The following is a 15003-nucleotide window of genomic DNA, read 5'->3' as shown; positions in this document are numbered from 1 at the left end:
TATCAGACGCGCCGCAAAAGCCAGATTGATCTTGAATTAGCATATACATCATCCGCTTGGGTTAACTCGCTCCTTATTGACACGATCTGTAAAGAGAAAGACATGAGCAGACATAGTCGAAATGTGAGCGACCGTGTGTGCGCCCCAGAAGCGCAAACACGGGGATAATCGTCGAAGGGCAAACCATGGATATGAGCGTCACGATCAATCCTGGTAAAAACGCAAAGGGTAGCTCAGCGCATACATAACTGCGTTAGTCTTCTATGTAGGCAGGGCCGTAACAGTACTTCGCCACCCCCCCCCCAAAACGTTGGTCTTGGGCCCCCCATATGTTGATGAACCGCACTTCTGGCTATTCGCTGTTTATTGCTACTTACATCTCATCTACATTGAGGGCCGTTTCGTGGGTCAGCTTTTCTGGCCTGAACGCGCGAAGCGCGAAAATTTTCCTTAATTCATGATTCAATCCGTCAATATGATCGGAAATTGCATTGCTATCAAATTTTATCCTCTCTCATGCTGACGTAATCAGATTTACAGGTAGAGCTGAGTGAGGTGTGTTTAAAAAGGTAGGACGCCTCAATATTATAATTAAACATCTTAGGGCGTATACCCGTTGGCCGGAACGAAACAGCACTTCGTCAGGCCCCGCAAAAAAATCTTGGCTCTTGGACTCCTATAGGGTGATAAACCTACCCCACATCAGCTTGTTCGCTTTTGCCAGCAAATGAGTGTTACTGCCGAGTGAGCCAGCACGAAGCGCGAACATTTTCGAAAATTCTTGATAAAATCGGTGAATAAGATCGGGAATTGCAAAGATATTGCTATCAACTTCTTATCCTCTCTGCTCAGGTAATCAGATTTACCGGTAGAGCTGAGTGAGGTTTCTTGGAAACTATAGGGCCCGTTGGTATAAATCCCTGACAGGATGTTATTTCGTGATCTCCAGTCTGCTATATAAAAAAAATATAGAATCGGCATAACGTAGGCTAGGAAACTAAAGGACGCACACTATTTCAAATTGGTATTTCTTCACTGGCATATAATTTTTCCCTGAGGGATGGTATTTGAGTTGTCTTGGGAGGTTCAGATTGCCAAGACAGTATTTTGTATATATAACGAAGTTTTCGGTCAGCATTAGGACAGTCCTTTTCGGCCAAGGTTTTCTTGCTGTCGATCGTTCTGGCACACTTCTTGGAGTCGCATAAGTTACATGGTTTACTTTATATGTCTTGGTGCGTCGTGGCGCGGTAATGGCCAACGCCGATATGTCCATTTCTATAAATGTTGCGTATTTTTTCTTGCGGGAAGAGTACTTAAAAATCAAGATAATTGGCAATTTGAAATCGCGCTGAGCGCGAAAATTTTTTGAAAAAGTCGCATAAATTTTCAAAAATACTCTATAATTTATGCTAATTCACGAAATAATTTTGGGCCCCTTTCGAGCTCGGGCCCCCCCAATTGGGGGGTTTGGGGTGCGGCAGTTACGGGCCTGTGTGTAGGCATCAGGATTTGCACGGATACAATGATATTAGAACTCATAACATTCAATCCACAACCAACCCCAATCATTTCAAAGCTTGTCATCAGTATTATAGTAAAATGATATCGCACGACTTAGGAATATTATACAGGATATCAGTTTGTATATACTTCGAAGCATGTCATATTTGTATACCAAATGATTATTCATATAAATGTAGGGTTACCCATGGGTTACCATATTTTGGAATCGGGAAAGGAGGACGCTTTTATCAAATCATAAAAGTTAGTTTACCGAAATTGAAAACAGCTGATTTTATTATATTTAGTGGAAATCTTGTGTTGACTAAAAAAAGGTCATCACTTTGGCTCGACTCCCGCATTACGCATTACCCACCTTTGACGCTACTTCTGTGGTGTTGAATAAAAAAAGAGGTCATTTTCCTGATTTTACTCCCTCGCAAGCCATCGTCTATCTTTAAGGCCGAAATTTAACATCTTTCGTGGTCTTTTGGGGCATTTAGGCTAAAAGGAGGAAAATTGTCAAAAATGGGGACAACTCCTCTCAAAGGAGGACGCATGGTAACCCAATATAAATGTGTGCCTTCGTTGAGGTTATTATCCAACCGAATACAAGCCGGGGCATGGTGAGCACTGAGCCGAGCAGTGAGCACTGAGCAAGTGAGCATGCGTGGCCAGCTCCAGCTACCGAAGAATAGATCTGCGCAGCGCTTGATCACCACCATGCGGGCGCGAGTGTACACGAAGAAGCCATAGAAGAGCTTATTGGAGGTACAGAACTATAGAGCAGTGGTCGGGAACCTTTTTTGTCCGAAGAGCCATATTGGCCTTATTTTTTTCCATGTTACCTCCCAAAGAGCCATACATGTCAATCAGCTGTTACGTCACAATTGAAAATTCCTGACGTCACGGTAGCACTAATTCGAACTCATTATACATGGGATTCGCCGTGTGCGCCACATAGTCTCTGTAAAAACTCGAACTAATGCTGGTTGCTTTACTTGAGCATGCGAAACTTGAAATACGAGAACGTAGGCTCGCCGTGATGCTCATTTTAAATGCGAGAACTCATGATGACATGCGTAGGTGGAGCCAAACATGGTCACTTCACTACAGCAATCTATGTAGACCTACCCGGTCATGGCTGTTAACAAAAATTTGAAACCTTCAATTATTATTGGTATTTTCTATTGATGTTCATGATTGACTAGATTTTGAACATTTTTCTCTCAAATTCACACAATTTGCAATTTATTATTCGAAAATAAAGCGTGAAACGATAGGTAAGGCACAACGGGTCAAGCCTGACCACTGATAACGCAATTCATCGTAAATAGCCTAGAATTTATTATAACTGATATTATTCAAATGTAACTGTCGCACTGATTTCGAAAATATAAATACTGATCGACTTCTCAATTCTCAAAGTATTCGGCGGTAACATATAACGTTGCGCTACACGCCTATTTTATCCCATGTAGAGCTACTTGCCAATCAAGAACGGGGATAGCTATGGCGTTGTTTGTAATTCGAGTTTGTAATTGTGAATGTCACGTTCACGACAGTTCATCTCGCGCCGTAGATCAGGAAGGAAATGTGTATTTGAAAAGATATTGGTGTCGCCATGTCTGCTATTCTCTTTGATCAATCAACGTATCGCGAAATCCAAGATTTCGAGTCGGGCAGGCTACCTCGAATTCGCTAGTGATATTGGTCGCCGGCGCGACAGTAACTTAAATTTGAGTATTTTGAAAATAGTTCTATAGACCCTAAACTTGAAGACGGCATTGCCTGTACCTCTCAAAGACATGTTTATACTGCCACGGGGATAATTATTCTGGTCGTGATGAAAGTTTACTAACAAGTCGCTGCAATATAGATCAATTCAGTACAAAAATATTTATTTGGTAAAGAGCCATAACTTATACCCGAAAGAGCCATATATGGCTCGCAAGCCATAGGTTCCCGACCACTGCTATAGAGGGTTGCCATACGTCGGGAATTTCCCGGACATGTCGGGAATTTCACTGTTAAAATGGCGTCCGGGAGGAATTTCTAAAATATGCCTAAATGTCCGGAATTATGAAGGCTTGAGGTATATGCTCATAATTTTATCGTAAATCAACATCAACAATATTATTTTAGGGCAGATTTATGCTTCATGAAATTGTTCTTCGCGATGCACGCTATTTAGTATGATATATATTAATTTTAATGTTGAGACTACCACCCTCGCAAAAACTGCGATCAAAAATAAATAAAAATAGCATTCATTTACAGAAATAAGTCTAATTGTAATCGCAATTTCAAGATAACGGTATATTCATAGAGTCGGTTTAGGCCGTTTGGATGCTTTATACTGTAGCGACCCCGTTACGGCGTATACCGGTAGCAATAACGGGATCGCGGGTGTGTTACTGGGCTCGGGACCTCGTCTCTTTGCGACTGCCGCCTGCTCATATGACACTTACAATCACGGCACAACCGACAACACCACAAGTCTATGCGGTTATAAGATTATATTAATACGACACAAGAAACTCACGATAACTCATAATAACGATGCTCACGGACACATAACGGAACCCAAACGATCTATAATGCCTATACGATACACTCTGCACAGGAAACTGTAACAAAACTCCACACAAGCACACCCATCAGCCTAAACCTAGCCCAGCAGCAGCCTTGTCATCTACAAGCGAGTACGAACTACCAACGGGGCAACATCACTCCCTAGGTGCTCGCGCAGCACCGTCAGTGACTAGGCCGTGCCCCAGCCAACCATCCGCGCAGAGATTCGACCGGTACGTCCAACTCAAGCCCGCCAATACAAGACCAACTACCTACTTCACGCCCTAACTGCCTAAAACCACCACTACTTCACGCTGCTGCCCCCAACTACTAATACTTCACGCTAACAAACACAGAGACATACTCACTCGCATCCATCTTCAGCCACGCTCTCAGCCAACTCTCTACTCAACATCACTCAACACGCGGTCTCCAGCCATACCACGCGCAACAATATTCCAAACGGAAAATACCGAACATTCTGGAAACCTCGGGTTTTCACACTACCCCGGCCTATTTTGATTGAGATTTTCTCAAACAAAATCGAAATCACTATTGCCCAATTCCAAAACAGTACGCTCAAGTCCACAAACAGCTTACAATAACATGAATACGCTTGGCCTCACAGACTGCTCCTCGACATCAAAGTCCGCCGCACTAGTTCCGACTGCATTCCACAGCTTGCCATGGCCACCGTCCAAGCTGCCCTCGGGTGAATGCGAATCCACCATCAACTAATCACGGTTCCCGGAAGGAGACGCCTGATTCTCCGCCGCCGACACACACTGACGAACTTGTCACCGTCATCAGTGCCTGAGCCAACCCTGCGCTTTGACACGGCCCACGCCAGGGCTATCGGCTACGACCGCTCCGCTTGACCAGCAATCCAGCATACACATTTATTGAAGCTTCAGCAATCAACGTCACTTGCCCAGTTATCTTCAGCCATCCGCCTCTATACTGCGCTCCGCCAGCACATAACCCCAGGCTCAGTCGCATCTTCGAGTCTCGCTCGAGTACTCCAAGCGCTGGTTGCAATTCTTCACAGCCAATGCACTCACTATAATTGGACTCCCGCTTCGTACTTCGCAGTAACCAAACCAGTACGAACGCTCGTTCCCATTGTTCACGTCATAAAGAATCCACAGAACACTCGGCCACCGCAGACACAATAACAAATAGCTATTCAAAACGTTCCGCCCAAAAAGCTTCATCTCTCAAATACGAATATACGATATACCGGCACTCGATAGTCGACATATTATACGCATGCACACTGCACAGCAGCGGCAATCACAAAGATAAACAAGGTCCTGGCGTGCTCGCCAAAATTTGTAGCGACCCCGTTACGGCGTATACCGGTAGCAATAACGGGATCGCGGGTGTGTTACTGGGCTCGGGACCTCGTCTCTTTGCGACTGCCGCCTGCTCATATGACACTTACAATCACGGCACAACCGACAACACCACAAGTCTATGCGGTTATAAGATTATATTAATACGACACAAGAAACTCACGATAACTCATAATAACGATGCTCACGGACACATAACGGAACCCAAACGATCTATAATGCCTATACGATACACTCTGCACAGGAAACTGTAACAAAACTCCACACAAGCACACCCATCAGCCTAAACCTAGCCCAGCAGCAGCCTTGTCATCTACAAGCGAGTACGAACTACCAACGGGGCAACATCACTCCCTAGGTGCTCGCGCAGCACCGTCAGTGACTAGGCCGTGCCCCAGCCAACCATCCGCGCAGAGATTCGACCGGTACGTCCAACTCAAGCCCGCCAATACAAGACCAACTACCTACTTCACGCCCTAACTGCCTAAAACCACCACTACTTCACGCTGCTGCCCCCAACTACTAATACTTCACGCTAACAAACACAGAGACATACTCACTCGCATCCATCTTCAGCCACGCTCTCAGCCAACTCTCTACTCAACATCACTCAACACGCGGTCTCCAGCCATACCACGCGCAACAATATTCCAAACGGAAAATACCGAACATTCTGGAAACCTCGGGTTTTCACAATACAAAGAAAGTGGTTCTAAACCTGGGGGTAGTTTGCAGTGGCGGCTCGTGACAATATCGGGTGGTGGGGCAAGGGCTGCAAGCGACTTTTTATCAAGATGACGTCACAATGGCGTTTTCAAACCTAAACAAGTAGCTTGGTGGTACGGTAACACGAACTTCCCGACAACAGTGGTTTTAACGTATGTGCCGCGAGAGGTCTGCCGGTGAGCTGTGACTTGAAGTGTGGTAACTGCGTAAACGGCGTACGGAACAAAGATTCGACACGGTTCATGTTCGCACTATACCTGACTAATCATCTGCAGAAATGGAAATTACTATAACTCGAGAGATTGCGTAAGCCTAACTGGAAAGGTCAACGAGTTCGGACACATACGAAATTGTTATCTCATAGATTGGACATGTCATATTGAATCCAAAACATAATTCTGAAGAACTGCGGATAGCATCCTTGGAAATTCGGTCCCGGTACAGCATAGGAAATTTTGGCCTTGAGGCTGGAGACTGTCACACGACACTTACGGCTTACGGTCTATAGCAGTGGTTCTCAACCTTTTTTTAGACACGCCCCCCTTTATGATAGTGAAAAATTTCGCGCCCCCTTATCGTCATATCACAAAATCCAACCGGGATGCTAGCAACCCCAACAGATTGTTTGATGGTAAGGAAGGTTATGAATGTGGATAAGAGAATTGAAAAATATCAAACTGGATCTATTTATAGAGAAACACGCGTGCATTGGACGTAAATCGCGCAGACCACGAAGATTTTTTTCAGCTGACTGCTTCTTCGCGCCCCCCTTCAGAGGTTTCGCGCCCCCCAGGTTGAGAACCACTGGTCTATAGTGTCTATATGTCTGCTGCAAAATCGTATTTGGAAAATATATTACCGAATAAATACGAGGATGAAAGCCGAAAACTTGGTACACTGTTACACGAAATCATCGAGAAGTGGCCTCATGACCGTTTTCGGTATGGTACACTGTCAAATGTACACTGTCAACAGACCAACACCGAATTTTGCGTAAAATTTACTGAGGAATAGGCTGATCAAGCGATCAGCTGTTAGCCGCCATCGAAAACGAAACAGCTATCGCGCTTGACAGGGGTTGTAATTGTAAGCAAATGGCCTGAAGGCCGCAATTTCACGGTGAAATTGACATTGGAGAATATAAAATAAAAGTAAATATTTGAATGCAAACCGAGGATGTTAGTAAACTGTTTCATGATATCATCATCTCATCACCTATCTCAGTATGGAACACAGTTTGCGTTAACACAGATACAGCGGCTTTTGCGTGAAATCCGCAATGCGTTAGGTAGGCTAAGTGTCAGATCAGCGCACATCTCTACCATACTCGACCTTGACACCGAGATTGCTGCCCTAATCATTGAGTGCCAACCTTGAGACTTGGCACAGCGTTCAATACTAAAATCAAGACATACCATGCAAAAGCTCATGACGAATCTAGGTAAGGAGCATCGTTAAAATCAATGTAGACCAATACCGGCTTTGCGTAAATTATGTTTGCGATAAATGACGAGACAGCTCTCACTCGAATTAGGAAACGAAATTACCACTAACATAGTTCATTGACAAACTTGAAACTTGGTACAGCGTTCGATACTAACATCAAGACTTACCGTACCAAATGACATGGCCGATCTCGGTATGGAACATCGTCAAAATCAATGGATACCAATACCGGCATTTGAGTAAAGTCTGTTTGCGATACATGACGGATAAGTGCACACTCAACTTCGGAAACGGAATTACTACCCTAAACTTTAAGTAGAAACCCTGAAACTTGGGACAGTGTTAAATACCACCATCACAACATGACATACCAAGTTTCAAGAATTATCATGGTGTGAAACACCATCAAAATCGACCTATACCAGCAAAGGTCGACTAAACGCATATGACGGTAACCGAGTTCAGATATAGATACGATTATTACATCACACCTTAAGGGCAACCAGGCTATGTTGCCCGACCTGCTCGGTAATTTTATGAATAGGAGAGACTAAATCACTGTTTCTTTATTGTGCGCGGCTTTGAGAGAATAGACGGTGAAAGTTTGTTTTGAGCGCTACCGGGCATGCCCCGGTTAGGCATTCGCAAAGCGAAACCACGGAAGAGAATTCGATTTTCGCAGAGACTTCGCTATATATGGGCATTTACAAGCGAAAGGACGAGAAGAATACGTTTTTCGCTGTGATTTCGGTATATATAGATTGCTGTGCGTCTATAAATGGATAAGAATTGTTATTGAACAGAATTTTAGGTGGGGCAATACCCCAGTTGCCCTATAGGACGAGCCGCCACTGGTAGTTTGCCATTATTCTGGGGTTCGCGAAGATGTTGAACGTAATCAGCTTCCAAAAGAGGTCGTAAAAGTCTGGGCAAATGTGCCGACCTTTAATTAGTAATCGGCTTATCAAATTTGGAGCTTGGCCACGACAAATTGGAAATGAAGTCGCGAACATAAAAGATTGGAATCCACCGGATGGGCGGAGTTCATAATGGCTCAGTGGTGCAGTGAGCACCGGCAGTAGGCTGATTAATATTCATGTGGGTGTGACATGATCAATGAACTTAACGATTTACAATATACGCTCCTTGCATTTTTGAAGTCATCATCGTCCACCAGCTCCACCGCAAACTCTGATCATGTGGGCGGAGAGAGGAGCAAAATTATATAGTAAGATATGGAAGAACCAATATATTATGGACACAGTTCATTCAAATCATTTAAAGCAGTGGTTCCCAAACTTTTTCGGTGTGAGGGCCAAATTTAGAATTTCAGAGTACGGTCGGGGCCGCACGAATACTACGGCTATGAAACGGACCCAAACAGTCATCATGGGTATTTCGGAGTAGTCTTATTGCCCTGGCGAGATTTTAAAACTGTACACTGTTTACCGCTACTTATCTGCTGCATTGGGTGTCCGTTGAGTGAATCAGCTTTTCTCTTCTAAACACGCGAAGCGCGAGAAATTTCTTTAGTTTCATGACTGAATCGGTCAATATGATCGGGAATTGCATGTATTGCTATCAATTTTCATCTTGTCTCTGTTCACGTAATCTGATTTACCGGTAGAGCTGAGTGAGGTGTGTTTGTAAAGGTATAGGCCCCCTCAATAGGAATTAAACATATCCGGGGGTATACCCCGTTGGCAGGAACGTAACGGCACTTCGTCAGGACCCCGGACTCCCATAGGGTGATAAACTGACCCCGCATGACGTTGTTCGAGATCCGTCCGTGGTCTCGTAATCCGATTTACCGGTAGAGCTGAGTGAGAGGTGTCTTGAAACTGCAGACCCCGTAAAATTAAACATCTTCGGGCGGGCAGACCCCTAGGTATGACTTCTTCACATGATGTTATTTCGTGACATCCTGATGTCTGCTATATCAAAAATGTAGAATTGCCCAAACCTACTAAACTGGAAGATCACACGATTTCAGATTGGTATTTCTTCACTGGCATATAATTTTATTTCCTGCAGGATGGTATTTGTTTTGTGGGGTTCAGCTTGCCAAGACAAGAACATTTGGAACCAGTCATTTAGGCGCCTATATGGACAAATAAACCTATATGTATTTTGTATATATAACGAAGCTTTTGGTATTTCGAAGTTTTTGGTCAGCATAAAAGCAGTCCTTTACGGCCAAGGCTTTCTCGCTGACGATCGTTCACACTTCTTGGAGTCACATGTTACATGGCCTAAAACTTTATATGTCTTGGTGCGTTGTGGTGCGGTCATGGCCAACGCTGATATGACCATTTCTATAAATCTTGCGTGTTTTTTCTTGGGGGGAGTACCCAATAATCAAGATATGCGGTGAATTAAAATCGCGCCCAGCGCGAAAAATTTTGGGCCGCCTTCGAGCTCGGCCCCCTAAGTTGAAGGGTTCGGGGTGCGGCAGTTACAGCCCTGAATATAGGACTACCAATTATGCTGCTTTTAGCCGACTAAGCAGTATGCATCTCGGCGTATTCAACCGTGAGTCACGTGATGCACATCAATAGTTATCATAGGGTTACCATACGTCCTCTTTTAAGATGATTTGTCCTCTTTTTTGATTGTTTTTAAAGTGTCCTCGGAGGACGCCCAAATGTCTTATTTTTTGAGATTTTGTCTTCTTTTTTGAGGATTTTGGTTACATATAGGGCCAAATTCGACTGATATACATTAAGTCAGCTCTGTAGGAACGCTACGGCGGCTATTTCGTAGCTGGACCGGGAAGTTTTTTTTTCAATGTTAAAGAAAAACTGTATTTTCCCGGAGTTGAGCCTCTTTTTCTTGTTTACTCAAGCGACCACGAGGGAGAGATTTTCCTCCGGTTTTGTAAGTTATCAATATCTATTTATATCTATAGCTACTGCTCGTTCAACTGGAGAGTTAGGGCACATTGCATTGAAACAGCAGTGACATAACGTTCGCAGTCTATACTCACAACTTTCCTGCAATTCTATAATTAAAAACCACAGAGGTCAAGTCAAGCAAGAGTATTTTATAAATATATATTTTATTTTTGTCAATAATCGATTTCCTAATATATTTTGGGGGCCGCAAGAAGGCTCTCTGGGGGCCGCATGCGGCCCTCAGGGCCGCACTTGGGAATCACTGATTTAAAGACCAGATGCATGTAGTAAGCCTCCGGAAGTTGTATCGATTACCCCAGGGTGGGCCCAAAATCAGTGTTTTGTGCTGGAGGGGGTTGAAAAAATGTGACTTCGGCCTGGTTACAACTTGCAACACACAACCACATACTCCTGAACCGGATGGTGACCACCTCTAGTCGATAGACAAAGCATTGTTGGCGTGACGTCATATGAATCGGCAATATGTTAAGACCTCATTTTATAATCCACTAGCGCCCGGAATTTGTGTCACAAATATATGGTCACCTTACTATAGAAGAGCTATGGAAAAAGAACGCCATTGCATTCGCGAAGAAGGATTGCATGAATCGTTTTTAGCCCTTATTTTTTGTAGTCTCACGGTGAGCGTAGTTAATTACTTATGTTCAACTATTTATAAAATGAAGTTCTATACTTCTACCGAGTTGTCGCTTCCGAAATTATACATCGTTCGCTATTTTCACAAGCCTGATATTAATGACAACAGAATATACATCACTGATTACTGGAACTGGTGGTCATTTCCGAATGGTTTCCGGAGCCGATGACCCTACCCTCGTCTGCAGTCACCAGTAAAGCCCGTTCGTACAAACCTTACCAGAGGTCGGCGATTGCGTAATTCCTGTTGTTTGCATTACACTTACGTGACGCAACTCGTTGTTGGTCACAAACAAGAGATCACCCCAGTTAGAGGCGGTGGTACACATGTGATACGCCTAACGGTTGCAGCGGGGAAGATCAATTGGGCTTGACTTTACGAGGCCGAGTAATTATATCCCGTTCTGACCTTGAAGCAGATGGTGATCACCGATCAGTATGGCTCACCACAAATTCCAATCATGGAAATTTCTCTCACTTTGACTCAGCTGGTAGCGTGAAATAAATCAGAGACATCCATTTCTTTTTGCCGCTCGAAGCAGTTTTGACACACCAAACCCCTCGGATTCAATTAGGAGTTTATTAACATTTTTCAAAGCGTCGATAAAATTGATATTAACATCACTATATACCAAGTTATAAAATTGACTGTAAAACACATTGCACAGTATCGTAGACAATCAACATCTAGAAATTGATTCGAATCAATGCCAGTAAAACCTATTTCGTCGATTATTACGGCTACCCTATATACGAGTGTGCAGGCGCTATCAATAACGCTGCGTATACTGCTTCATTGGAGTTCCACATTGAACACATTAAGATCCGAATTCGGTGGTGGTGTCATCAATCGGTTTGAATTCATATTTACCCCTCCCGTCCATGTGCAAGTAATATTCGTGGTGCTTCCACAGTGACTTTCTGTGTGACACTGTAAATAATGTAATGCCGACAGCACGACAGTGTTGGTATATCAAACCCTCAACGTCGACACTAACAGCACTGGTGCACTCGTCGAGAATCGCAAATTGTGGTTTATGATAGAACAGTCTGGCCATGGCCATTCTCTGCTTTTCGCCACCGCTCAACACATCCATCCAGTCTTGTATGGTGTCCCAACCGCCTTCGCGGTCCAAGATACTTTCCAATTGCACCATCCGGAGTATTTCCGACAATTGCTCGTCGGTAAATCCCTTACGATACATCTCTTCCTTTGAGTCGGGATATATCACCTGGTCGCGCAGCGTACCTAATGTCATGTACGGTCTTTGAGGGACGTAGAACAGCTTTCCTCGTTCTGGTTTTGTGACGGTGCCTCCAAATAATGGCCACAATTCGCCTAAGACTCTGAAAAGAGAGCTTTTACCGCACCCGTTCGGACCGCACACAAGGACATTGATACCCGATTTAACTGTGAAGCTCATTTCTTCCACCAATACATCACCGTTTGGCGTCACCAGTGGAACTTTATCAAAACAGATCACAAAATCTTTGGTGATATACCGTCCATTACCAGGTATAAGCTCTCTTCTCTTTTTAACAGCCCCGCTCTCATCTCCACTTTCATTCTGGCTGACCATAGTTCTCTCATACCGTCCTTCGTTGAGTTCCTTAGTGACCTTCATTAGTTCCGTTACACGTAAAGTGAACCCGGAGAGTCTTGTCATCTCTCTTCCGGCTAGCACGATTCTGCCGATAGCTTGCGACAATCTCACCAGCATTCTGCCGCTGCGGTAATAGTCTTCAAGCAGCTCGGAGTGCGACGCGTTTTCGAAACGTGGGTTTTGCAGATTCATAAACGGTCTGCTTACGATCAGGTATCCGCATGTCGTGGCTGAATATTTTGCGATGATATCGTCGACTATTCCCATGCGGAAGCGGAATGCCACAAATTTTTGCAGATGCTCGTATAATCTGGCAAACGTGTGGACAATCGTACTCTTCTCTTTTTCGTTTCCGTTATAAAACGCAATCTCTTCGCTATTTGTTATCAATCTCGAGTTTACAAATCGGAATTCACCTTCATATCTCTGTTCTACCACTGTGAGCTTCCCGATGGGCTGTCTCATTTTTGTGAGAATCATCCCAGAAACGACTAGATAGCCAATCATAGTCGCTGGACCTTGGGCACCAATAGTATTAGCGAGGGCGTAAACGTAGATCAAGATATCAAGCAAGGGTTTGCTTAAATTCGAGTACAAGTCAACGACGCTGTTGCAGAATCTCTCAATGTCTTGAGTCAGCAATTGGTCAGGGTTTGATATTCTATTGTCGAGGTTGCTCATCTTGTAGTATGTATAGCCTTGAAGATAATGCTCGTACATATACAAGGTGAAACGCTTTCGGAAATGGAGCTTGAGAGAATTCAATCCATATTTCAACATTTGGTTTGTAAGAGCAATTGGAGGTTGCATAAAAATGTACTTGAATAAATGCTTCAAAAAACGATTCCTATCTCTATCAATGATTGAACTTTCGATCGATGTGCCATTTTTGATCATCCAAACATCAAAATGCGTGCGCATTATCAGCATGATGGCGACCAAAGTCAAAAGTCCGGATTCCTTTGACCACCACCCGGGAATCATAACTTTCAGTATCTTCATCAGTCTTCGCAAAAAACTCATATCGATGCCAGCTTTCTCTTTATCAGATCGCTTGCCGGTTTTTGCAAACACGATGTTCTGGTCAGCGGCAGCATTTTTGGAGCTTTTTTGCCAAGGATGAAGTCCGAATAAGGCAGCCACTGAAACCAGACCACATCCGTAGGCTACGTATCTCAGACGACGATAGTCGGGTAGTTTACTCAAAACAGTCGGCATGTTTGGTGAAGTATTTTCCCACTAATCTGTTCCTACTATCCAAAACATATGGTATGTTTGAAGTCTGCAAGAGATTTAGGAATTCAAAAGAATCCAAAAAATATTCAGGTGTAGGCTACAATAGTAGATTATAATTACGACGACTAAGGTCGCTCGCATATAAAACAGCTGATTTGCTACGACAACCAAATCAGATTCTCGCTATTCTGCATTCAGCATCTGGATTCTCGATGGACGCGGTCCAGTGATGATTGGGAGAAAATCTCATTAAGCTAAAATTTCCCATGCGGGAAAATTCCAGCTAGACCTTCACTAGAGCATCCGACCAGAGTTGCGCAAATCAGGATTCAGTTTCAGGTCAGTTTATCAATAATTTCACAGGATTAAATACCACAAGATTAAAGAAAAAGACGGGAATGCATAGATAGGAGGGCGTCAATATGTCTTTGGAATTTGATATTTTTGCTAAACCGGATTTGGATTTTAGATGCGCATTAAGGAACCTCTTGCCACTTTCGAATGGATTTAATTCGTCTGACTCTACGCCAAATCGGATTTCGACAAATAAAATGAGTTCTAGAGATGTACGAATTATGGTTTCGTGGATCCGGATCCAATCCCGGAATCTTGTTCAATCCTGTGCCTGATGCTGTTTCCGTCTTGAATATTAAAATTTGCATCTAAATTCGTAGCTACGCTGTAAATTGCTATCGCTCGACAATGCATTTATAAGTGTTAATTTTGTTTCTTCCAAATTGTGATGCGAAGCAGGAACCAGCGGAGTCCTAGTTCATATTATACACAGCACCAAGGTAAACAAATTGATGGTCGCTTTTGCCAATGATTAATGTCATATGCTTTCACGCACTGGAACTGTAAAATCTCATCCTGTTTCGGATCAGAGACTAGGCAAAAAATCCAGTCCAGTCCAATCCAGTTTCAGAAAAAAAAACTTTCCGGATTCCTGTCCGGTTAGAATCCGAAATCCCGATCCTGTCCACTGAGCTGTATTAGGGTTACCATAGT

General features: G+C 43.7%; 1 protein-coding gene across 1 annotated transcript; it reads right to left on the bottom strand.

Moving 5' to 3' along the window:
• Nucleotides 1–11716: 11716 nt before the first annotated feature.
• Nucleotides 11717–14041, bottom strand: LOC145443127 (ATP-binding cassette sub-family D member 3-like). The gene has a single exon (XM_080321121.1). The coding sequence runs from the start codon at nucleotides 13975–13977 to the stop codon at nucleotides 11974–11976; it is 2004 nt and encodes a 667-aa protein (XP_080177247.1). The 5' UTR covers nucleotides 13978–14041; the 3' UTR covers nucleotides 11717–11973.
• Between the last annotated feature and the right edge of the window lie 962 nt (nucleotides 14042–15003).

This window comes from Botryllus schlosseri, chromosome 7 (assembly GCF_051294905.1).
Source record: "Botryllus schlosseri isolate E-star chromosome 7, Bs_hap1, whole genome shotgun sequence".
Lineage (NCBI taxonomy): Eukaryota > Metazoa > Chordata > Ascidiacea > Stolidobranchia > Styelidae > Botryllus > Botryllus schlosseri.
This window is presented reverse-complemented; position numbering and strand designations above follow the sequence as displayed.